Raw genomic sequence first — 26,877 nt, 5'->3', positions numbered from 1 at the left:
GGGAAAGAGGGTTGAATTTTCCCAATAGAAAGATAGAAAATAAAAGCCCATAAATCCTATGGGGGAGCTCAAATCCCCAGAGCTATAAATTCTTACTTACGAAGTATAAATTAATTTGTATATTTATTGAAAATAATATTAAAAATAAAAAAATCATAAAAGACAGAATGTGCACAGTTCCATGGTATGATTCATACAGTTTGATCTAAGAAGTTTGCCCATCGAGTCAGGAAAAATTTGCATACGTAAGACGTATGTAGCGCTGCATAGGTTAGGGATGTTATTTAGAGGGTATTGGAGGTTATATCCGCTTTCTGTAACCCAACTCCCCTTTCTGTAACCCAACTGTAAGCCTGTAATTTACTTATATCTTCTAATAAGTTCCGCACTTCTATTTTCATATACATTACAGGTTACATGTAAGTAATTTATAGGTCAGTCATGATTAGAGTCCGATTGGAGGAAGTATAGAGCGTATACAGCGCCAGTACTCCCTTGAGTACGAACACCTCGTTAGGCCTCCGCTCCCGGTCAAGTTTTTGTGTGGCTTTTTCTTCAAGAACCCAGTCTCTCTGTCAGGAAACAAAAAATGGCTCTATCGAGAGCAAGACCTTGCGGTGTAGCCATCGCCTCCTACCTCGCGCACCATTCCGCCGCATCCCTCCGCCGCCAAAACCCCATCAACCCAAATCCATCACCTCTCCTCTTACTCCGCCACTTCCGCTCCGGCCGCTCCCGCGATGATTTCTCTGCATCCCGGTAAGCTGCCCTTTCAAGCTCCTCTGTTCCCCGTTCTCCCATCCTCTCCATTTCTCATCAAACCATCTGTCTGAATCGCCGCAGCTATGAGCAGGCAGTGCCGCCGACAAACTGGGGCCTCCGCATTGTCCCCGAGAAGAAGGCATACGTGGTGGAACGCTTCGGGAAGTATCTTAAAACCCTATCCTCTGGGATCCATTTACTTGTTCCCTTCGTCGATAGAATCGCTTATGTTCACTCCCTCAAGGAGGAGGCGATTCCGATCCCGGATCAGTCTGCCATCACCAAGGATAATGTTAGCATACTCATTGATGGAGTTTTGTACGTGAAGGTATGGGCTCTAATTTTAGCGATACGATTTTTGAGTGATTTGTATGTTGTTTGCTGATCCCAGCAGTGATTATAATTTATTGAAGATTGTTGACCCGTTACTTGCTTCCTATGGAGTGGAGAACCCGATCTTTGCGGTGATCCAGCTCGCCCAAACAACTATGAGGAGTGAACTTGGGAAGATTACTCTTGATAAGACATTTGAAGAGAGGGACGCTCTTAATGAAAACATTGTGGTATGTTTTTGAAGTTTTGATATCTTATTATGGTGACCTGCATTTAATTATATGTTACTTGAGTTGCTAGTAACATTGTAACTTTGAGTTAGCTTGATGGAAATTATGGTTACTAGTAGATCTTAGTAAATTTTCAGATGATATAAAAGATGAATTCGTATGAAGTTTCTGTTTCTATTTAAAATTTATTTGCATATTTAACAATAATAGATAAAGTTACTAAGTTGTTATAGCTTGGTGAACTTTTATTATTTTTATTTTATTTTATTTGCATCAATATTGTGACTTTAATTAAAGCTTCTTTGAAAACTAAATAATGTTGTCTTGTGTTTTTGCAGAGAATTTAGGGCTTTAGATGTTTTGAAATAAATAATGAGAGAGTACCCCAGCAACTCTTAGCTAGGAAGATTCTCATTCAAGGTTCAATTGCTTAACACTGGTAGCTGAAGGTCTTCACCTTTGAGATTTATATGTGATGATTTTGGATGACTGAATTTTAGGGTTTTCTAATGCAACTAAAATCAAATTTTTGATGTAACAGTTTTGACTAAAAATCAAATTAATAAAGTGATAATAAATTAGGTTGAAGAATCAGATAATGAATGAAATTACCATGGTAGAGGAAAATTAGGCCTCATTTTGGTACATGGAAATGACTTCTCCAAAATTAGATAGTCGTACTTGTACTGTTCTTGAAGGAATCACATGTTTAACTTCCACAAACAAGATGTAAAAGGGAAGCAAAATTTTATTTAAGATAAAAGTTATTGATTTTATGCACAAGTCTCACCAAACATCCAGCCTCGGACCCTCTTGGTAAGCTTTTCATAGCTTGGATTAATAGATAAGATTGGTGCAGGTTCATTCTCAATTTAAGTTTAGATTAGTTACAATTAAATTGAAAATTTTCCAAATACAATCAAAAGCAATCCTTCGCCGAGCTGGCATACACAACTCTGACCAAACATCCAGTCTCACATACATGCACAGGAAACTGGATACTGCCAAGCTTGAAAAATGTATATTCCACTCCCAGAAAGCATTAATCTTGCATGCGAAATGTTAGGTCGCTCACCCAACCATTCAAACCTCTTTTTAAACGCCTTATTTTTTATTAATTCCCAATTCTACCACATAACTAAATGCCAAAGGGCATTTCATCAATTTAACCGATTTGAAAAAATCCTAACTATGATGAATCAAACTTCTAAGACTAAGCCCACCATCTGTCAAGTGTATGCTTAACATTATGTGTGAATTAATCTAAACCAAATCAAAATTGAAATTTTGCCAATCATATAAATTAACTTAAAGCTCGGAAATACCTTTATTGACCTTTACAACCCTTCTTGACCATCATCAAATCACATGCTTTAAAGTAAATACAAATGAATTGAACCTTTTAATCAAAGGGAACTAACCACTGAAAAGAAAATGCCTAAACGTCACAAAATTTAATGCTTGATTCAATGCCTCGGATGAAAATAAATCATCTAAGATTTTCATCATATTAGTCATTGGCTTTGAAAAATTTAGCATTTCTTACTCTTCAAGCAAATTTGGCATGAATTCTAAGCCAGTTGTAGAGTAATTCATGAATCATCACATTTATCTTAACAATGGATGCAATCTCATCATCTTGAATAGTTTGAGGATTAAGCTGCATAGAAGCATCTGACAGAGGATTGAATAGGCTTTACAAGGAAAAGATGGAAAGTGATTAAATATAATGAATTGACCAGATACTCATAAAATAAAGTCAAATTTTAAAAATTAAAAATGGATTTATATAAGAATTTCCTAGATTTTTTATTTTTAGGCATTAGGTCCAATTTATTGCACAATTTTTAATGTCTCATCCCTGCTTGCATTCAATTTTTTAAAGGTACTAGATGGAAGCACTTCTAGTTTGAAATGCAGCTTGAACTAGTCACTGGGTTTAAACTCAATGCACCATTGTTTAAAATTGCGCAATTCATGGTATGTCTCTGACTATGGTGTGAAAAAAAGCCTTGAGGCATACATTTCATGTTGAAAGATTAATTTTTATGGCTCAATTGTGTGTGAGGTATGCTATTAAGACATTTGTGATGAGGGGTAAGCCTCAATTTTCTCAATTATTGGTGTTGGGATTTTTTAATTTATGAGCACAAAACCCAATTTTCATTAGGTTTAACTTACTTTATTAAAGCAAAATATTTAAAACCATAAACCTCAATTTACACACTACCTGTTATGTTGGAGCCACATGCTGCATACCATAGGAAATCCTGTTCAGAGAGGTTGTGCTGCTACTGTGGTTGCTTTATTGCTGCTACCCTCGTTGCAGTCTTTGGTGTGCTATGACCAATCCTAAACCATAGTCCTTATCCTGATTTTTTTTCTCCTCTTATTTCTGTAATTAATGGTCTAATTTTCTTTTATCTACTCTAGTATGTATTCTCTGTTTTGAATGTATTTTGTAGTTTAGGGTATTTCAAAATGATGAGAAGTTTTAAGAAGATATTTAAAAGGGAAATGTGGGCAATAATAAAAAAATTCAACACGGAGGTACATAAAAAATCCACTCCTAAAAATTCAACACGGAGGTAAATTTTTAGGAGTGGAAGGACATGCATTTTTTTTAAATGTCTTTATTGTGATAAACAAGTTAGATGAGGCATTATGAAAATGAAATGGATTTTTGTTTCTTGTAAGATAATTGTGCCCTGTATTTAAGTGTCCAAATAGTTGAAAAGAAATTTTTGCTTGCATGAATAAAGCAACAATGTCAAAATGTTTATCACAAAAGCAATTTATTGATAGAGTTATATAGTATTACTATTATTGTAATGGGCCCAGTGGCAAAGATTTTTCTTCTTTCAATCCAAAAATCTTCAGTAAAAGTGCTAGGGGGACTATATGTTTTTTGTAATTCATTTCTTATTGGATCCCTTAGCGCTCTCTGCTTGCATGAATTTATGCATTGTATGTTACCATATATGCTATAGTTAGTTTCTTGTTGTGATTGCCAACTATATTTCCTTTTTGATTCTACTATTTTTGATTATATTGCAACTGTCTACTTTTTTTTTAATGAAAATGAATACCATAATCCACAATCATCCTAAGTTTTCATAATTTCTCCCTCAATATCCATTAACAAACCGAATTCAATCAAGAAATCTAGTATTTTTAGAAGGATTATGAACAAAAATTTTAGAGCATTTATTGGTAATTTTGTCATTTTGTTGGTTTATTAGTGATAGTAGGTTTTTCAAAATAGCATATACATCGTCTGCTTTAAGATTATTGATGCTTCTTACTCCTCCAAGATATTCTGTAAGAACATAGTTTGTTTGTATGGTTTTCCCACTTCAATTATATCTGATAAGGACATAGGGTTTGTTAGTTACTTTTAGCAGACCTCATGAAAATCTTTTGAAACTCGATTGAAGTTTACATGGTGCTTTTCAGCCACAAATAGTTGAACAAGTTAAACTTAACATAACTTCGAGATATCTATTGAGGTATTTGTAACAAATTGGAAAAATGGGATATACTTCGACATACGAGTGAATTTACTTATTTAGTACATGTACTAGTTAATTCCTATTTAAAGTGGTGCACTAGTCACATACTCATATCAACACCCTACCAAGCACTTGCATGTCTTAGTTTATGTTTGCTAAACTTATGTAAAAACTAAACTTAAATGTCAAAACACTAGTTGCTTTGCTAAATGGAAAGATGTAAAACTGTATCAGATGCTCAATAGCAACTCCTAGAATACAATGAATGTAAGTACATCTATCTTGTTATTTTTCCTGAATGTTTTCCATGTAATATTTTTAAGAAAATTTATGTCCGAGCCTCAAGCCCATACAAAAAATAACTTAAGAAGTTCAAATCAAATGTAGATTACTATTGATTTGAATGACAACATGAATATTTGTTTGACTTTCAGTGTTGAGAATTTAATTTCCTAGAAAGTGGTTCTTATGCCACTAAAGTTTCCCCATTTATCTTTATATGTGGAGTTTCTGCATTTAGTATTCCAATGGCACCAGTTCTAGTTTTCCCCTAGCTCTAGCTTTTCTACCAGTTTTAGCACTAGTTGTGGATATTGAACATATTTTTTGAGATGAGATTACATTGGGTTTTTCAGGTGAAGATTCTTAAGTTATTCATTCGTGAGGGCATTCACCGTCAAATGTTTTGTCACTGACACACATAAATAGTAGCATCACATTCTTCTGGCATGCCAAGAGAGTTTTTCATACCTTAAATACAATTGATAGCAATTGTCCTATCAAAACATATTTTTTGGTTCCAATGATTTGATTAATTATTTGCTTTTGTGCATTATTAGTAATTTGTGCTTCAGGAAGCTTATGAATTTCTTTTAGATTTCTGTAGATATTCTATTTATAGATAAGCTTTTATTTGTTTTATTCATTTGTTTTGTTATCATCTTTAGCTGTCTTTTTTTGTATAAGTAGAACCCTATGGATTATGATTGAAGAAGAATTATTGGATAATTATGATTGAAGAAGAAGAATTATTGGATATTTTTCCCCACTGTGATATTTACTCTCTCTCTCTCTTTATCTCTTCATCTCTTATTTTTTTTTCCTCCATCTTTCAACGCACTGAACTTCTCTCCCTTCATCCTCTATCTCATCCTCTCATTAATATTCATTTCTCCCCACCATCCCTATCTTTTAGCTCTTTCCATTCTGTCTTATTGCCTACTTCACTCTCCTCTTTTCCCTCTCGAGCTTATGCTCTTCTCTTTATTCTCTTCAAAACTTTCTTGATGCAGCCTCATAAAAAACATGAGCATGTTAAAATCTATATCAAAGTTTTAGCAAAATTTCATCGCTGAAATGATGACCATTATTTTTATATATAAAGCTTAAAGTTGTGACTTAGTTTCACTCTCGTTGTTGTTTAATGATGATGATTATTTTTATCCTTTCTTTTTTTGAAGTAGATTCGTTTTCTGTGATGCTTTCTAATAATTTTGAAGTTTCTGATCTTGGCATATGAACTTGGAAAAGTGTTATGTACTTTTGCAGTTTTACTTCATAATTATATTTTTGTTACTTATCTTGTTAGCTAGTTTAATGTTTGGAATGGAAATATTTAAGTGTCTTTTGACATTTTTCTGGTTTAGGGAGCAATTTTGTGTTCAACCATGATAAGCAATTTCGAGGTTTGACATTGTGTTCTTATCATTTAAACTCCTCTTCTGAGCAAGCCTGAGTTCTGGCTTTTAAAACTTCTATGAATTAATGTTGGAATGGTTGTAAAAAATCATTATATGTTTTTTTTTATTGTCTTTTATCAGGTGTAGTAGATTGTATGTGTATTATTTTATTTTATTGTTTTAATTTTTAGGTTTAAAAAAGGGCCCTAGTATCGCGTTCATTCCCAATTGCTAAACTATATCAATAGAGATTTGTATTGCTTTAAAGTGGTGGCTATCAATTAGATAATTTCTGAACATGAATCATGAAGGGCCTGTTTGCTATTGTTTTTTTAATTTATTTTTGTGTGTTATTATTTGAAACAAAAATAAGTTTCTTTTTGTTATGCATTTGTTGTTTTCAAATAATTATAATAATAATGGCACCATCGTTCAGTAATATAAAATTAACCTAAGCTAAGGCTCATAGATAATAATACATATTAGATTTTGATTTTTGTCTTGTTGCTAAAGTTTAGTGGGTTTTATAAATTTTATTTAATAATTTATAACCAGTATTAAATATATAACTGTGTGAGTGTAATATATAATTTTTTAATAAATCAATCAAAAATAAATACATCTTAAAATTATATTATTTCTTATTTGGATCAACTTAATGTGTCTTCGAATTTGTGTGTGTAAATGTCTGTATATGTGGGTGTATTGTATTGTGTGTTGTGTGTATGTGCATGTATATGCATGCATTTAAGAGTGAAAAAATAATTTTTCAAACATATATTCTATTACCTCTCAATTTGTATTTAAAAAATAAAAGCAAGTCATCTTAATAGGCTTAAAAATTTCCTTGAAGGCTTATGTCAATTTGATTGAAATTTCAACATTCATCATTTTTGGATTTTATTATTAAAAAAACCAAGAATAAGATTTTTTTGTGTATCCATCACCACTTTTTCGAAGCTTAAACAAAAAAGGTTAAGGGTTGGCTTTAGATTACAAAATTTTCTCCAACGTTTTATCTTATACCATGAAATTAATATTGTATTATAGATAAGAATTTATGTGAAAAGGCTAGAAGTTGGGGGATGGAGTAACTAATATGGAAAGTTGTATTTATAGATATACTAAATTATAATTAACACCAAATATGAAATGCAAGAGCGAATGATGAAGAAAGGATTCATGCCTTTAACTTGGTAGTTGGCTCAAGCAAGGGTAGCTTTGATATAGGACGCACTAAGTTATGGAGTTTTTGATACAAATTTAATGTGATATGTATAACAATAATGCTAAAAACTTTTTAAATTTATAGAACAATATTAAAGTAATATTTTCTATTCGATCATCAGATGAAAACAAGACTATATGTTGGAAAGCAGCTTGAAAAAAATTTCATTTGTTTTCTACTAGAAATAATGACTAGAAATTCATAATCAAGAAGGCCATGTAAAATGTTGATAGAAATAATGTTGTTTCAAATTGTTTCAAATTTGACCAAACTCGTTCACTCTTTCAAATTAATACCAAAATATAGAAGAAGAAAGCAAAACAATGGAAAGAATTAACTATAAAGTATTTCTTTCTCTTGTACAAGGAGATATCTTCCTTGGAATTATTCAAATATCTCATTTGATCAATGAATTAAATTTTCAAAAGAGGAATGGTGCATTCAACTCAAATTTTTATTCAAGTACTACTTGATATGTTTTGTACATTCCTCAGACGCTTATGTGTAATCAGATTTAAAAAATAGAAGGAATAGAACATCCAACTAAATTTTTTATTCAAGCAATAATTGATATATTTCTAGTGCATTCCCTTGGCCCTTCTTTAGAATTGCAGGACCTTAGAATTTTGCTTTCTACCCGACGCTGAACCAAAAGAATTGCATATTATTCTTGCCATATAAACAAAAGAAATTTTGATTATGTAGAATGAAATCCTGCTGGAACTCGATAACAGCTGCAAATGGCAGTAATAAAATATTGGTAAAGGAGTTAACATGTAACACGAGATATAAGATCATATATGCCACAAATAGCAGAAACATTACCCACCAGAAGTAGAAAAAGTGTCCTTCAAAAGTGGAGGTTTTTAACTTAAGGATTCCATATGAATAGAAGACCGAAGTAGAAATCCCCTAATACATGTGATGAATATGGATCTGAGTGCCTATCTAACTTGCATTATAGGGTATGATGTTAGGCCATGTAAATGCGAATTTTCATTAAATAAAAAACTTCAACATAAAAAAAGCAAAGCAAAGGCAAATGAAGTCAATTTAAAAGCATATTTCATGTTGTTCTTCTTTCTCCTGCATTTTGTTTTTTTTTGTTTTTATCAACCAAAAACATTGAGGTTTGCATCCATGGCTGCTGTTGCTTATCCTCAGTCCTGTACCTGTCTGCTTGTTTATATGTTTGGAAGTCTTCAGCCTGTTTTTCTTCATTAGTTCTTTAGTAAATAAAAATGATAATGTTCTATTTTGCTTTTAACTGATGAATTCATTATTGTATGAATAAATGACTTATCTGTCAAAAGTATAATATTTCTTTAGCACTTCATTAGGTTTTTGTTGTTTGTAACGATCATTTTAATTATATTGTAAAGAACCTTTTGTTAGATTGTTCAGAAACTTTTCTAGTGGATGATCTTTTGAGCTAGAGATTACTTTGGTTGTTGTTTTAGATTGCTTAATGTTATATTTGTCTTGAACCAACTGGTTCTTAAAGCTAATTTAAAGATACTTGTTACTCTTGAATGATAGCTTTTTGATTTATCTATCTGAGTTATATTATTTATCCAACAGAGGGCAATTAATGAGGCAGCTACTGATTGGGGCTTGAAGTGCTTACGTTATGAAATAAGTAAGCCTATCCATTTTTATTTAAATGTGCAGCATCAAGTGCTCCTGTTGCTAGTTTGATATGTCTTAGTACGTTTGATCAGGGGATATATCTCCACCTGCTGGAGTGAAAGCGGCTATGGAGATGCAAGCTGAGGCAGAGCGAAGAAAGCGTGCTCAAGTACTGGAGTCTGAAGGTGAAACTTGTTAAATTAAAAGGTTCATCTTTGAATTCACTAATTTCTAGTATTTTAGTTATTTAATTGTCATATTGAAAAGCTTGCTGATGAATGCTAACTTGGAGAATGCTACAAAAGGTGTTTGATAAGGAATGTTGGAAAGACGCCTATTGTCTATCTGTATAGTATTTTATTAATTTTTTAATGGTTTCACGCCACTTGTCAGATTTTGCACAAATGTTCCTTGTTCTATCTTGGGGATAATAAAATATAGTGCCTTTATGCGCCTTTTAATGCAACAGGAGAGAGACAATCAAATATAAATATTGCTGATGGGAGAAAAAGTTCTGTGATCTTGGAGTCCGAAGCTGCTATGATGGATCAGGTGAATAGGGCTAAAGGTATGCTTTTCCTCTTATTTAATTTTGCTAGTCTGCAGAATTTTCCCCAAAAAAAAAAAGGAAAAAAATATATATATCTGTAGTATTATTTCTTATTTTTTATTGTTCTAGCTCTCAATTAAATTCATGCTTCCTTTTGGTTAGCTTTTGAGGTTAAAATATCCAATCCACTCGGTTTGCCTATGGAACATGTAGGCAACCAAATTAGCTAAATATTTGTTTTGATTTAGGTGTCAGATTAGCTGCTGAAAGTTATCTGATTCAATTTTTTTATAGATGGATTCAGCTGGTGCTTAATAGAATTTGCTCTGCTCTTATGGAAGGAAGGCATTAACGTGGTCTGTACCATGAGTTTAATTGTTATATAGTACTAACGTTAATTAAACTCAGGTGCTACATCATGGGGGCCACAAATATGAGAGGAACCTGCTGTTAAGACCGATGTCATATATGCATACGCCACCCCGATTTATAGTCTATTGCTACGAGTCTATTGTTAATTCAAATAAGGCCTTTAGAAGTCTGAAATAGTTGGCATTGCCTGAAATCTATCTTTTCAAACTGTTCTTGCACTTGTAAGCATTTGCAGGTTGATGCAAGAGATTCTGAATCTAATGACAAACTTTTTTTGCTATTTATGGCTCTTAAAATTTTAACAACTAATTAGCTGATCCATTTAAAAGCTTATAGAGGCCTGGTTAGCATATTTTGCTTGATTTTTATCATGATGTTGATTGGGATGTATGCTAACTTGATAGTTGGCATGCAGGAGTTAGTTCATGAAGTTACTTAAATTTCACTGACAAAAAATCGCGAACTTATTTTTTTAATGTGGGATCTACTGTTACCCAAATGACATTTTTATTTGTAGCCCGTTTTTCTTAATAATATTTCTGTGAACCTATTGATTCCATGTAACTTGAAATATATATTATACTTATGTATACTTTTTTTAATATATATTTTTCAATATATATTTCTGTAAACCTAACGCATATGTATACATAGGCATATATGTATATGTATACGTAGGCATATATGTATACATAGGCATATATTTATATGTATACATATACATATATATGTATATGCTGATACCGCACAATTTTTATGTATTTACATATTAACACCTCACATTGATGATTACTTAATAGCTAGCATCTCAATCACGTCAAAATATGTGTATAGAAATGTGTATTTCATTTTAGAAAAGTTAATATTAGTGATATTTTTCATGTAATCTTAAGTATGGGTTTTACCCAAGTAAATATTAAAATTTGAGTGTGTATATGAATAATTCTTATGTGGTATGGATATAATTTCCCTTTTATTAATTGTAAAAGATTTAGATTTGTGGTAGTGTTACCAACCGTAGTACCAGTATAACTTGGGCCAATTGAATTTGAAGGATGTTTTAACCTGATTTTTGCCATGTCCTTACTGTTTTTGCAATGTTTTGGGAATTTCTTGGTACACCAGCAATTTAGAGTTTTGGAGTGTCGTGCCATATTTTGCATGATATATTTCACTTTAGATTGGAAGAACTAGTTCTTTTAAGTTAAATTAAATATGTGTCTGGTGGAAAAGTCCGCGTTTAAGTGACTTAAAATGAAAAACTAATATATTGCGCGCTATCATATGCTTACTCATTAATCACGGAAATAATTCAGGTGAAGCTGAAGCTATACTTGCTAAATCTCGAGCAACTGCTGAAGGACTCAAGTTATTGTCTGGGGCAATTAAAGCAGATGGAGGATTTGAGGTATGATTGTTCGTCAGTACGGTTGTCTGTGTTTTGCCTCTTTCCTGATCTTAACTTGATTTCCATTATAACGTTTCCTTAATAGAAAAAAATTGGGTCCGGATATTCTGCCCCAATTTTCTTCAGAATGTTCTTAAAATCTCGACACAGCATTTTTTTTTTTTTAATGACATTTGTTCTGCTGATCAGATTTGTCATATTGTTTTGCTCTTTTGTCAGAAATCATAGCAAATTTCTTCATTATTTTTTAATCTATCTGCAAATCTAATTCACATATTTCCATGCCGTTTAAATAAAATTGAGTGCCATCTACCAATTTCTTAAGACAGTCCTCATCAGAATATTTTGATCCAAACTTTTTTCTGAACCGCAAAGCCGGATTGTCCTTCCGCAGGCTGCAAGCCTAAGAGTTGCCGAACAATACATCTCAGCATTCTCCTCAATAGCGAAGGAGGTGAAGACTAAAACAAAACATGCCCCTCACTTTCTTCCACCGTGAACGCCCACTTCTGCCATGTATCTTATGCTTTGCCCTCATTTTTTATTTTATCGCAGGGAACAACCATGCTGCTACCTACCGCAGCTGGCAATCCTACTTCTATGATTGCTCAAGCTCTCTCCATATACAAAGGCCTTCAGGTTGGCAGCCCTAACGGTCGGATTCCATTTGTGCAAGATGGAAGCGTTGGGGAAAGCAAGGACCAAGATCTGGAAGGTACAGAAGCCACCCACACAACTCCTTGGACTTCATCCATCCCCAGAGCTTCAACTCCCACTGCAGATACCAGTGAAAGGGGATTTTCTCTTGCAAAACCTCTTAAAGAGGAGTAAGCCTGCATTTATGTTGAAGTTAATTGATGAAAACAAATAATTAAATTTTTGCAATTGGTTTTGTTTTTGAATCTGCAGCCACTGGTCTTAAAACTTTTTTGGCTCCTTTGACTTTCGAACTCCAAATACAGAAGTTGAATTCCCCCATATTTCTTTTTTCCTAAAGTAAGAAGGGATGAGAATTATAAATTTTTTTCTCCATGGTGATAAGACTTGGAGAGTTTCTTTGTAGAAAAATTATCACATAAAATTGTTCGTCAGCATTTCAATTTCAATATTGTGATAATATTAATTATTGTTTTAATATTTTTAATTTTTGTTTTTGATTATTGTGTTACTCCTGTTAAGTGAGATGTTAGTTATTTATGAAATACTTGAGCTTACAAGTATTTGTAGATTTTAAATGTAATTTATGTTTTAATGTATGAGATGTTCAATCTTGTCCGGTTATCTTATAAACAACAAAACAATACATGTGCAAAATGTCTTTTTTTCATAAATACATGCAGCACAGCTGTACAAAAAAATAGAACTTTCTGACAACAGCTTCATGGCACAACTGCTATGCTGCAGCTTTTTAAAAATCTACAGCTGACCCAAACAGACCCCAAACCGCAAGTTTTATGCAAGCAGTTTTGGCAACTACACTTCAAGCTTTTCCATCCCAAGACGAAATGGTAGGGTTGTGGTTATGTATTTATTAATGATAAGTTAATTTTATTTTTACTGTCATTATGAGTCGGTATCAGGATTGTAAAGTCTTGGTATGTTGATAACAATTATTAGTATGTCAATAGAAATTATTGTTATGATATGCATCAGAATTTTGTTTGTTTGATGAAAATTGTGCATCCCTACATTTGTTAATTAAAATTTGGAGCAGTGTAGTGATTTCTTTGGGAACTTTTGGACTAAATATAGTTTTCCATTGGGTGGTGTTAGGGGTTGTAAACAGGTCAAATCAAGCTCGAGCCAACTCTGGCGATCTTGATTAATTATTCTAGTTCAAGCTTGAGTTCAAATATATAGTTCAAATCAGCTCATTTGTTATTAAACAGAAAATGATTTTAATTTAAGTGATTGTTATAATAAGATGAAAAAAAAGAGCAGTTAAAGAAAAAATAATAATAAATCATTTAATATAATAAATTCTAAATATTTTTAATAATTTAAATAGAAATTTTTTAATATTAATATATTTTATTTACATTAATATTTTTTTAAAGTGAGTTGGCTCATGAGTTAACAACTAGATGTAGTGCTTGCTCAAGTTGCACTCCTTAGCTAATGATACTGACTCATTTATTTGCAAATTCACTTGACTTTAGTTGCTTATACCCCCATAACATTATAACGATATGAAATCCCAAATGCTCCCATACTAAACAAAGATCTGTTCTTGTGCTCCTAAACTCCATAGATAATTATAAATTCATATACCACATGACTAAAATTACAATTTTAATTCGCATGAAACATTCAAATTTCCTTTTGACAGAACAAGCAATGCATTACTCTTTCATCTCCCCACTCCGCTACTCTTCATTTTTAGCCTCTGCATGCTGCTTCTCTTCTTCTGATGTCTCTTTCTTCTTCTTTTTCTTCTTCTTCTCCTCGCTCTTCGCCTCGTGATGTTCATCATCTCCCTCATCTCCTTCTACATAATCCTGCACGAGGAGATGAACGCCGGGATCCTCTGCACCACAGCTGCCACCGATCACAATGGAGTTGTTCATGCTCTGATAGTTACTATTCGCAATAGCCTCCGTGCCTTCCCGGCCATTGCGATTCACGGCGGCGGAGATCTGATCAATGGCGGCTTCAGGACCTTCCATCTTCATCACTGCTCCTTTGTTTGTTCCAGCAACTGTGATGATCCCCAAGGCGTCATCGGAATCCCCGTTTCTGGTCTTTCCAAGTCCGGTGAGGATGGAGATCGCATCGCGTAGCTCACGGTTGAGCTGCTGGTGGCTTTGTTCTTTGGTTGGAGGAGACGACATGGAAAGCCGAGCAGGAACTGGAGGTATGATGTTTTGGAAGATTATCTGTAGTGGTATTTATATTTATGGGTGATCAGAGTATGAATCTTGATTGGTGAAGGGGAGGGAAAGAATATATTCGGAGGGTTGTGGAGGGTAGGGGTTGGATTCTGATGCTTTCTTACGACTTAATCCATCTGGTTTTGTAGAAATGAATTTTTTAGAATGAAAATCAATTAAAGTATTGTTTGTGTTACAGATAACTCTTTGAATAATGTCAAAGTGAAATAACAACAGCACCGACAATAAACTACCACCCACCGAGGTAAAAATATTACATCAGTATTAAACACGTAGAGTAACGTGCGTAGCCAATGAAATCACGCCACGATACCCCGCACGACACAGAAAAAAAAACGGCGTAGTAATATGGAGAATATTCCCCCCCGTGTTATTCATGTGTTATTGTGTGTTATTCATGTGTTATTGTGTCCTGGGAATATTCCTGGTGTTATAATAACACAATAACACATGAATAACACACAATAACACAAGAATAACACTAGAGAGAATATTCCCTCGTGTTATTGTGCCTTTTTTTTATCTGCCGGGAATATTTCCCGTGTTATTCAAGTGTCATTGTGTGTTATTCATGTGTTATTGTGTCCTGAGAATATTCTTGGTGTTATACTAACAAAATAACACATTAATAACACATTAATAACACGCAATAACACATGAATAACGCACAATAACACAAATAACACGGGGGAATATTTCTCGTGTTACTGCGCCATTTTTTTGCTCTGCCGCGCGAGATGTCGTGACGTGATTTGATTGGCTACACACGTATTTTTAAGTGCGTAGTACTGATGTAATATTTTTTTCCCACCGAGTGGGGAGTGGGATCGGCAACATGAATCATTTTTCTCTGTTGTTTCCTATTGAGTGTCATATGTTACATCGTTCTTTTATATTCTCGATTTATAGGGATGGGAAGACCTATGTATTTCAATTAAACTAAGCCTAATGAATTTTCTTTTCTAGTTATCCACACAAAAGCCATCATTTCTCTATGTATATTTCAATGTGATCTCTCTATGTATATGATTTTCACTTCAAATAAACCAAATCATAAATTTAAATGCTTATCATCATAAGTTGTTTGGGACATTTACATAAATATCACTCAGTTCCTATGTATTTAAATATTCGACACCTAAACTTTACTGTTAACATTTATAACGTTCAAATTTTTCATATCATATAAAAATATCACTATTTTAACTTTTAAAAAGTAAAATTTACATTTTATTACATAGATAAGGTGGTATAGACATGTTGAAATTGAAATTTAGGTGTAGATATGCAAATTCATAAGGATTGAGTGGTATGTAAATCTTCAAAGTTTTTCAGCTATCTATAAATTAAATATTATGAAATAACAAAACGATAAAATCATGATCAAACCATCAAAAGGTTGATATAATGGCAATTTGAAGTATTGTATGATTTGTTTAAATTGATCAAAATCTTAAAAAAATAATGTATTGACCTCTCTAACAAATCTTTAGAAGGAGCACTAATATGCCATCAACAAATTCCATTGTCTGACTCGAATTTTGAGACAATTTCTTAGCAAGAAACATAAAAAAATTGATTAAAATTCTCAAGAACTCTGATTTCAGCAAACTTTTAGTCAAATTGACCAGCTTGATGAAACGAACACAACGATATCAAATTTGGTCTAATCAGAGTAAATTCAAAGGCATCAAATTGGAAGGCCAAAGAGATTCCAAATCTAGCATGCTTATAATCAAATCGATCATCTTGAAGAGACGAATTCAACGAGCCTAGGGTCACACAATTCTGATATCTTTAAGACACCTAAAGGTCCACGGGACACCATCCTATCGAGGGACTCTCTTCGAGTTGTTTGATAGAGTGATATGAATTATTACCTTATTTATAATCTGGACTCTAAATATAGTTCTACCCTCCTTTTGAGAAGAGGATCAAAACTATGACCAAGAGGAAGGCCAGAGCTTGGAAAATAGGGAGTTGAAGCCTAGAACCATGCACCGACGATTCAACAAACCCCTTGCTCTTGTAGAACCAACCATCGACGACCATCACTCACTGACCTTCGCCAACCACCTTTCGCCCGCTCTTCGAGATGACAACAATCAATGTCGCAGGATCATGAATCAACCTACAAAGTGGCGCATCATGTCTAAATTTGTGCAAACCCCGATGACAATGTAATTATGCACCTCACATATAATGTAACGATGCCTCCCGAAGATAGTACAACAATGCACATTAAATATAGTGTAACGACACAACCTGATGACAGTATAATAACACCACACACACATTATAATAGAACCTCTCAAATACAGTGCAACGACACACTTCGATGATGATGTAACAACGCAACCCACATACGATGCAACAACATACCTCGTAATGGTATGAAAACGCACCTCACATTTGGTGCAACGTCTCCTAAAGGTAGTGTAGTAATACACCCCGAACACGATGACTTTCTCCGGACTCTTAAAGCCCTCTCTTTGCAATTCACCACCACGGCCTACATAATTCATAGGTCGTGCAGCTCCCCACTCTAGCCCTTGCGGCCTAGGGGCACTATCGCAACTCACCGCTACGATCGATATGACCAACTACGGAGTACGTGGCTCATAAACCGCACAACTCCCGACTATAGCCCCTCTGGCTTACAGACATCATCACAACCCATCACTATGACCTATACGACAAACTACAAGCTACATGGCTCATAGCTCATGCAACTCCCAACTTCAAATCTTACAACCTATGAACATTATTTCAACTCAACGCTGCGACATTTTGACCAACTATTACCTACATGGCTCACAGCTAGTGCAGCTTCCAACTCCAACTCCTTTGACCTACGGATGTCATTGTACCTCACCACTACTGCCTATGTCACCAACTACTATTTATGTGGCTCATAGCTCGTGCAATTCCTAATCCTTAGCCTCTTTATCCTACGGACGCGTTCACACCACTATGACTTATATGACCAACTATAGTTTGAGTGGCTTATAGCTCATGTAGCTCCCGACTAACCCCTATGGCATATGAATGTTATCACATCACAAAGTCTATGACAACTTCTTTCAGTGTGGGGATTAACCTTCTCCGCAGTCTCAAAAATTTGTTCACATCAACATTCTGGGCATAACTATGGTGGGGAAGTCATCCCACATTCCATTCAGATTTCAAGTCTTTGATGATTGTTTCCAGACTGTTAGGCAAATTTATAAATAGTGCCTCCTCAACATCCCCCACGATATTAGAGTTCTTCCTCAACTGTATCAGAAAGTTTATCTCTTCAAGATTTCATGCATGGGATGTTTTATAAGCTCGTATGGAAAAAAACCTCGTTGTAGGACAAAAAAGTCAAAACAGTGACTAACAAGTTGCCAAACAACGTTCTTGGGTATGGTTGTAACTATGTTTCCAAGAAAAAACTACGGTCCGTTGCGACCTACATCCCTGTCTCAAGAAACATAACATTTTTGAACACCTCATTATGGGCTTAATCGATCATAAGAGGATTTGAAATGACCTCTTCCATCACAGGCTATAGTTGTTAAGAAGAATATTCAACTAATAATTATGGATAGGTAAAAAATCCTTAGTAATTCTCATTGATCCATTTCATCACAGGCTATAGTCGTCAAGCAAAAGCTTCGACTAACAACCTCAAATATGTTAGAAATCCTTGATGAATTTCTATCAACTTATTCCCTTACATGCTACAGTCGTCTATCGGATGCACTTTGACTAACAACTAAGGAAAAGTAAAGCATTCGTAGTGACAGACAAGGTCTCCACCCATACCCTTGGAAGTCAAGATCAAGAAGGAAGACTCAATGGGAAAATTTCATACCTCAAGAAGTCAAGCCTACGAGACAAGACTCAATGGAAACTACAGTAACCTAGAAGACAAGCCCATGAGGCAAGTCTCAATGAGAAGCTACTATACCCCTAAAAAATGAGCCAACGGTGCAAGTCTCAATGAGAAGTTAATGGATAAGGTTCTCACTACAAAGATTCCACGAGAGCCAGTGGTTGATATGATTTTCACTCAAAGACCTCAGAAGGCTATAATCTTCAGAAGACACATATACATCAAAGATGTCAGAAGGTTACAAGCTTCAGAAGACACAAGTATATCAAAGGTACCAGTAGGCTATAAGCCTCTAAAGGCTATAAACCTCAAATGGCTACAAATCTTGATAGGTAAACATACATTAAAGACCTTGGATGGTTAAAGGCCTCAGAAGACACATGTACATCAAAAACTTAAGAAGATGAAAACCTTAAAAGATACAAGCCTAAGAAGACACAAATCTCAAAAGATACAAGCCAAAGAAGACACAAATCTTAGAAGACATTAGCCTCAATAGGTATGTGATTCTATTTTATACAAAGTTCTCATGCTAACTTTGATTGCAAACTTCCACATATTTCAGAAGTCACAGAACCTCAGAAGAACTGAATGCCACTATATGCATGCCCATAAGATGAAAACAACAATAGCTTAAAGACATCAACAACACCCTAGAAGTGGGGTAGCGACATCCCAAAAGTCGAGTGGCATCATCTCAGAAGTTTGGCAACAATGTCATGGAAGTGGGGCAAAAGCATCCCACAAGATGGGCAACCACAACTCTGAAAGAAAGGCACTCAAACGATTACATTATCACCTTATACAAATGTCACATTAGGTGATTAAAATGCGAAAAAAGACAAACACACATTGTACAAGGACAACAAGTCAACTCATCCTCAAATGATGTCGGCATTGCCTTCTCAAACTTCTAGTGTTACCTCTGATTTTGATAGGGCAAGGTTCCCCTTATGTCGACATCTCAGCAAAACGAAAGAAGATCCTGGATCTCCTGCTAGGTAGGTGGGGGATAACTTTCTTCTTCCTCCGTAAAACATGACGGCAACGTAAAAGAAGATTATGGGGCTCCGCTAGGTAGGTTGAGGAAAATTTCTTCCTCTGGAAAGTGTGATAACAAAGCGAAAGAAGATCTTGGATCTTCTGCTAGGTAAGCAAGGGGCAACTTTCTCCTATGGAAAGCGACAATTTGAAATAAGTTCCTGGATCTCCTGTTAGGCAAGTCGATGACAAGTTTCTTCTAAAAAATTCCATTGATTGCCTACCTTAATTTCTAAAATTTTGAAATAAAAATATTTTTTTCTTTTTTAAATAAGATTAAAGAGGAAAAAATTACTTATATTTTCCTCCTTAATTATTAAAAAGTTAAGCATGCTTTAATTTCTTTCTAAATCAGCTGTAGAAATATATATATATTTATATTTATATACTTAAAAAGTTGAAATATTTGCGTACATACCATGTAAGTCTCATGTATTTACATGTCTAGTAAAAAAAAGTGTATAATTACATGTATAACACTCAAATATTTAGAATTAGATCAATAATATCACTATAAAAAAAAGGAGCTTTGGAGTTTGATATTTTTGAATGAAAGAGTTAGTCTCAACCGAAAATAAAGGGCAACTAATTAAAATACACAAAGAACTCAGATTTTAGCAAACTTACAAACAAACTGATCGGCTTGATGACACTAAAATAACGAAAACAAAATTGGTCCAATCCGAGTCAAATCAAGTCATTAAAGTATTTTTGAAAGCTTTTAGTGCATCATTGGAAGGTCAAATGGATTTCATATTTGACATGTTCAAATTGAGCATCTCAACGAGGCAAATCTAACGAGCCCAAAATTACTCAGTTATGACACCATTAAGGCACCTAAAAGTCCACCAAATGTCATTCAATCGAGGAAACCTCTATGGATCGTTTGATGGAATGGTTCAAATTCCTATCTTATTTGCAATTTGGACTCAACGCTCTCTGATGCCCAGGATCGTACACCGACAATCCGATGAACACCCCTGCTTCTGCAGCCGCAAACCGCCGCTCGCCAGCTGCCACCGAGCACCACTGATTGTCATCCACTCATTGCAATGAAGCACTGTGTGAAGCAACCATCAACATCGCAATATCATGAAGCCATAGATAAAGTTTTGCATCATCCCGAACGTCATTTTGACTCCAATTATGGTGTAACAATACACCCCACATAAGTATAACAATGTCTTCTGAAGACGGCCTGATACAATGCAATAACACACCCAATGATGATGTAATAATACACCCCAAATATAATGTAACAACGCCTCCAAAATATGGTGCAATGACACCTAAATAATGATGTAATAATGCACCCCACATTTGGTTTAACAACGCTCTCTGATGGCGGAGTGATAACACATCCCACATATGGTGCAACAATGTCTTCAAAGATGGTGTAACAATGCCCCCCGAAGATGATGTATTTTCCAGAATTTTAAAATGCATTTTTTGCAACTCACCACTACGGCTTATGTGACCAGCTGTAGTCTAAATGGTTCACAACTTGTGCAGCTCTCAACTCCAGCCCTTTGACTTACGGACGTCATCGTAGCTCACCACTACATCTTATGTGACCAATGGCCTATGTGGCTTACGACTCGTGCAACTCCTGACTCCAACTCTCGCAGCCTACGGACATCATCATAGCTTACCATGACGGCATATGTCACTCTAACGTACGTGGCTCACGGCTCGTACAACTCCCCATTCCAGCTACTACGACCTACAAATGTCATTGTAGCTTACCATTACGACCTATGTGACCAATCATGATGTGGCTCACAGGTCATGCAGCTCCAAACTGCAACCCTGTGGCCTAAGAATGTCACCACAGCTCACTATTATGGCATATGTGACCAACTACGAGCAACGTGGCTTACAACTCATCTGAATCCCGACTTTAGCCCTTACAGCCTACAAATGTCAACACATCTCACCACTATGACTTATGTAGCCAACAACGACTACGTGACTCACAACTCGTGCAACTCCCGTGGTTTTTTCACCTTTCTAAGATTTTTCACGTAAAAATTGAGGTATCTTCTCTTGCTTACTTCTCTTTAATTATTTGAGTGTGTGCCGGGTTTTTGTGCAACGCAAAGAAGATACATTATTACTCTACTATTGCAAAACTTCCGACACATATCAAACACTATTATAAATTTTATTAATTAAATGATTTTTTTTAAATAAAAGTCACCCACCCATGAAATTTGATTCACAATATATTGAGGTAATTTTTTTTCTTTTGTTAGGTGATACAAAATAAATATCAAAGTTAAAAATTTATTTTTTTTAAATTTTATTATTTATTTTGCATTAGCTAAGAAAAGAAATAAAAATACCTCAAAAATAATTTTAAGTATTTCAAGTTGATCTGAAGCCCCATGCCTAACCAGTCGGCTCCAATAGAGCACGAGAAAATTATTTCCCAGACAGATGGAATACGATCGTTCTTCTAGAAATTATTTTAGTATGTTCGGATCAGTGAAGCGAATTGTCCGGTCCCAAAACAATTGGCTAGAGCTTTAACGGATCGATCAAGACATTTGTCATTATACTTGTACAAGGATAAACTCTCAACAAAATAGTCAGTTGGCTCTGTTTGAACCCCTACCCCTATAAGTAGGGGTTCATTTCATGAATAAAGTTTACGCCAACTTTTTGTTCTATATTATGTTTTTGCTCTCCTTGCTCTCTCTCTCCCCTTAGAGCTATATCCCTTAGGCATGTCTCTCGATCCATTTTGGATTCGACACTAAGGTTTATTTAACTATTATGGTCACTTCGTACAATTTTAGATATGTAAAATTTTACATGATTTTTTATGTTTGTAGATTTCATAAAATAATTTCTTGTTTAGTAACTTATTTTGGTTTTTTCCTCATTTCTTATATATTTTATTATTGTATTTGAGTGAAATTGAGTTTAATCAGTTCTATTTCAATATATGTTCGTTTGGCTACGTGAAATTTCGTTCATATTGTTTTTATGATTCTTAATTTTTGTCATTAATTTTTAGTGGAATTTTATAAATATAAGATCATAATTTGTTTTTATTTTATTCTCTAAATTTTCATTAAAATTTTTGAATTATTGTTTAAGATTATTTTTTTGTATTATGTAAAATTCACATGTTTATTGCATTGATTTTTTAATTCTATATAAGATTTTCTTTTGAAATCTTAAGACCTAATATATCTTGAACCAACTAGTAGACCTTTTGAAATAGTTAGAATATTATGGCCATAATTTTTAATTAAATTGTAAAAAGCTCTTACAAATGTCTTATGCTATATGTTTCAAATGCTTATTAATATATATTCTTATAAGAAATTAACATAAAAACATTGTTCCTTCTAATTTTATATACAAAATTTTTTGTCCCATTCTCTAATTATTTCAAGGTCATCTAGATAAGAGGAAAGCAAACATTCAAGCATAAATTGACAATTTAAATATTCAAAATTTTCATGCTTTCATAATATTTCCATACATGTTTGGGGTAAGACTTTACATATTATTATTAGGTAAAAAAACTATTCTAATGCACAACATGTTATCTCTATTGTTAATAGTTCACATAAACTAAATTTTATCTTATTGATATTAAAGAGTATGATAAAAAATAGATAGATTAGTTTTTTTTTTTTTTTTGTTTTAATATTTGCATATGTTGGCTAACCTTACTTCAATGAAAATGTTTAAAGTCTTTTCTTCTAAATTTTATAACCAAACACATTGTGGACTCCTCAAAAGTAAGTACATGCCCGATAACTTGATATTATTATTGGTGAGTGGGCACTTCAAATGTTAATATATATACAAACTAAAAAAAGTACAGAGAGATGGTACAAGCAATATTAGATGTTTGAGATCACTTTACCAAGCGCACCAATAATAATAGGGAAAAAGGAGCAAATTGAATTATTGTGGAGAGACATAGCACATTGATCCAACGGGCATTGGTACAACAAATTTGCTAACAAGTCTTTTGTATTTATAGAAAGAATTCTCATAGCATTAAATCAACTCAAACCCAACTGGCATTACAAAAAGATGATAAAAGAAATGAGGAAGAAGAGATTCTTATGACTTGAGGATTTGACTAAGATAATATTAAAAAAGTTTTGACAATTATGCTAAGTATCAATGAATTGCCTTTTAAATATTTTAAGGGATGAGTTTTAGATTTTTTATGACACAATACTTGTCCAATGTATCAATTCCTTCTTGATGGGCACTCGTGATTATTTTCAAGTATATAGAGGCCTCCTTTAAAATAAACTTTCATGTGATCTTATAAAATAGTTTGTTTGGTGGTTTATACATGAACATTCATCTATGAAATTAATTATATATTTCTTATAGCTAATTATATTCATGAAATTAACAATTAAATAAAAGAGTAATTAATTTTTTACCCACTTAATAATCATAGAGATGAACTTCTTGAACAATAAGTAGATAAATGCTTAATTATGTGGTATATTGATGCAGTCTGCAAAATTATACATGACAATGCAAATTCTAATAATGACAGCATCAACCATATGCAAAAAAAAAAAAAATTAATAGAGATGGGAATATTCTAGATAGTAAGTTCTTTCATACGAGTTGCATAGCTCATATTACAAATTTAATAGTAAAAATGAAAATAAGAATGTGAGTTATTGTTAAATATATAAGCAATCACCATCAAGGCTTTATAAGTTTGAAAAATATATTGATATTTAAAAAAGTTAAAGTAAGAACTTATTATATTTAGATGTAGTACCTACAAGATGAAATTTTACATATTTAGTGTTGAATTGAAGTTTGACAGAACCTTCGAGCGATATGAAATGATTGACCCCCATTTCAAAGTTGAACTCGATGGAGAAGAGAAACAATCAAGGCATGATTTCAATGAACGCGCTTGACGTATTATTTTCATTAAGGGCATGATGAAATTTATTTGCTTATGAACAAACTTAAGGCCCATAAGATATATATAAGTGAATCATTTTATATCTCATGAAGACTCTCTCAAATTTCAATGCTAAATTCAACATTAAATATGTAGAATTTCATATTGTTGGTACATCTAAACACAACAAGCTCTCTAATTTTTTTTATATCAATGTATTCTTTAAACTGTTGAAATCCTACAGGTGTTACAACTGGCCTAACACAGAGAACATAATATAACCTAACGACTTAAATTCATCATGAACTATTAAATTTATAATGATATATGCATCTCACATGTAAAAACTTATTGTCAAGGGTCCTCCCATCTTTTTTAGAGATATATATATATATATAATTGGCAAATGATTGAAGATGGTCAATATTAAAACAACCGACCTAACACAAAGAACATAATATAACCTATCTGCTTAAGACTATCATGAACCATTAAATTTATAATGAGTTATGCATCTCACATGTAAAAACTTACTATCAAGAATCCTCCCATCCTTTTTAGATTTTTTTTTTTTGGGAGGGGGGGGAAATGACTGATGATGTTAAAATTAAAACTTGCATCATCAACTATGACTTTAAACAATGTATCCCTACCCTACCCAACTAAATATTTCTCATTCCTCTCAAAGAAGTTTACCTCTATAGTTATAAATCAGCAAAAACTAAATAATTTTATCTTTAATTTTTAATTTCCATCAATATAATGAACAACAAGACATATAATTTAATCTATGGACGGATGTGTATGTATAAGTTTTTAAACAAACTCTTTTATATGCTTTCGTATAAGTTCGTTTCAAAGCCTTCATATAAGTAGAACTGAAAACAATCACAAGTTACAAAGATTCTTATGACATAAGAAAATGTGTTCGTAGATTTATCATATCATTGACCTTTTAATAATTGTAATGTCTTTTTCGATTATTACATTTACTCTTTTTTTTTTATCATTATCATTGGCGTACTTCGTAAAATAATCTTGAACATTCAATCTTAATCGTATTTTTTATCATCTTTTTAATTGATAAGTTAACATTTGAAGTGTCCACTTCACTAATAATATTAACATATTAGGTAGATACTTTGATTTACAAAAGGAGGATACATGTTAATTCTCTTCATAATATAACATCTAATTTGCAAAGCAAAACTTATAAAATTAAAATAGGAGACTTAAACTTTCTCAATTGAACAAGCTTAGCCAACATGTGTTAAAACAAAAATTACTGTGTGATTATTTTATTATGCTACCAAATATCAATAAGAAAAATTTTATATAAAAATTATAACAAATAAATAACATGAATACATTGAAATATATTTCACTTAATAATAATATATATAAAAAAATTTATCAACCATATATATAAACATTATGGAGGCATGAAAAGTTTGAATATTTAAAAGTACATCTTGTGCTTGAAAGTTAGATTTCCTTAAATCAGCATGAGCCTTAAAATAATTAAAGATTTGTGCTAAAAAATTTTATATAAAATATGAAGGAACAAAATTTGAATGTTAATTTGCTATAAGAATATATATTAATAAGGATTTGAAGCATGAAACATAAGATACTTGTAAGAAACAACTACAATTTAATTAAAAAATTAAGCCACAATATTCTAAATCAAAAAGCCTATGTAGTTAATATAAAATATATTAGGTTTAAGATTTTAAAATATCCAACATAAAATAAAGTAATCAATGCAATAAATATATATATAGTTTAGATGACACAAAATTATCTTAAATAGTAATCCACAAACTTTAATGAAAATTAAAAAATATACATATAATTACACTACTGAGCAAATGAAAATTTTATTTATAGTAGTTTGACAAAAAAATAACAAGTAAAATTTAACACAAACAAAAGAAACTATATCGTTCTAAATTGAACACAACATTATTTTTAAAATACACTTGGCTTATATCACGAGAAAAGTTATCCAGAGAAACTCGCCAAGTCCAATCACTATCAGCTGTTGATTCCTCCAGCACAACTGCCCATCTAAAGAAGTCGCATCTTTCTTGTCTTCTCCCCAAACACTTATCAAACAATCTCTTGTAGCTATGTGGTTGTCAAGAAGTAAGCAGGAAGAATGGTAGCCCACAATAGCAGTACAATGTTCTAGAGGTACCAGAAGCCCTCGAGCTCATCTTTTCTGAAGGTTTAAAATAATAAAACACAAATTTTTAGATACAATATTAACAAAAAAAATATTATAAATAACCAACGCAAGTTTTATTAAACTTTAAGTTCTTAGAGAACATAGCATGAACCAACGAATCTGTTACTACAAAAGGCAACAGACCTTTTAAAAAAAAATTACTCGTAATGTATCAAATATGCGTATCACAAAAAAACCCTCTAGAAGAACCTCAAAAAATCAT

The 26,877-nt window shown here is 33.1% G+C and overlaps 3 protein-coding genes across 5 annotated transcripts in view; 1 reads left to right on the top strand and 2 right to left on the bottom strand.

The window, feature by feature from the left end:
• The first annotated feature begins 471 nt into the window (after positions 1-471).
• On the top strand, positions 472-13,144 carry LOC110032193 (stomatin-like protein 2, mitochondrial). Of its 2 annotated transcripts, none has more exons than XM_020735736.1 (10): positions 472-759; positions 844-1,090; positions 1,176-1,325; positions 9,326-9,383; positions 9,466-9,558; positions 9,843-9,941; positions 11,612-11,703; positions 12,098-12,157; positions 12,259-12,530; positions 13,108-13,144. In XM_020735736.1, the coding sequence occupies exons 1-10, from the start codon at positions 590-592 to the stop codon at positions 13,127-13,129; spliced, it is 1,263 nt and encodes a 420-aa protein (XP_020591395.1). In that variant the 5' UTR covers positions 472-589; the 3' UTR covers positions 13,130-13,144. The 2 variants fall into 2 exon arrangements, with proteins under 2 accessions (XP_020591395.1, XP_020591396.1); XM_020735737.1 differs by lacking the exon at positions 13,108-13,144 and adding an exon at positions 12,613-12,809.
• Positions 13,145-13,835: 691 nt separating this feature from the next.
• LOC110032191 lies at positions 13,836-14,710 on the bottom strand. The gene has a single exon (XM_020735734.1). It carries the CDS (start codon positions 14,532-14,534, stop codon positions 14,070-14,072), a length of 465 nt encoding a protein of 154 aa, XP_020591393.1. The 5' UTR covers positions 14,535-14,710; the 3' UTR covers positions 13,836-14,069.
• An 11,691-nt stretch (positions 14,711-26,401) lies between these two features.
• LOC110032186 (cytochrome c-type biogenesis CcmH-like mitochondrial protein) overlaps positions 26,402-26,877 on the bottom strand; it is a 40,543-nt gene continuing 40,067 nt past the window's right edge. The window contains exon 5 of one of the 2 annotated variants that reach the window (XM_020735728.1): positions 26,402-26,648. The gene's annotated coding sequence lies outside the window, so the exon portion shown is untranslated. The remainder of the gene's footprint in view (positions 26,649-26,877) is intronic. The other variant, XM_020735726.1, reaches the window with a different exon arrangement.

Source organism: Phalaenopsis equestris, unplaced genomic scaffold (genome assembly GCF_001263595.1).
Source record: "Phalaenopsis equestris unplaced genomic scaffold, ASM126359v1 Scaffold000884, whole genome shotgun sequence".
NCBI classification, from domain to species: domain Eukaryota; kingdom Viridiplantae; phylum Streptophyta; class Magnoliopsida; order Asparagales; family Orchidaceae; genus Phalaenopsis; species Phalaenopsis equestris.
The sequence above is the reverse complement of the archived record's forward strand: the minus strand, read 5'-3'. Positions and strand labels throughout refer to the sequence as shown.

Coding starts and splice junctions, on each gene's coding strand:
- LOC110032191 (XM_020735734.1), bottom strand. CDS start 14,534: ATGTCGTCTCCTCCAACCAAAGAACAAAGCCACCAGCAGCTCAACCGT.
- LOC110032193 (XM_020735736.1), top strand. CDS start 590: ATGGCTCTATCGAGAGCAAGACCTTGCGGTGTAGCCATCGCCTCCTAC. Junction 760..843: donor GATGATTTCTCTGCATCCCG/GTAAGCTGCCCT, acceptor GAATCGCCGCAG/CTATGAGCAGGCAGTGCCGC. Junction 1,326..9,325: donor CTCTTAATGAAAACATTGTG/GTATGTTTTTGA, acceptor TTTATCCAACAG/AGGGCAATTAATGAGGCAGC.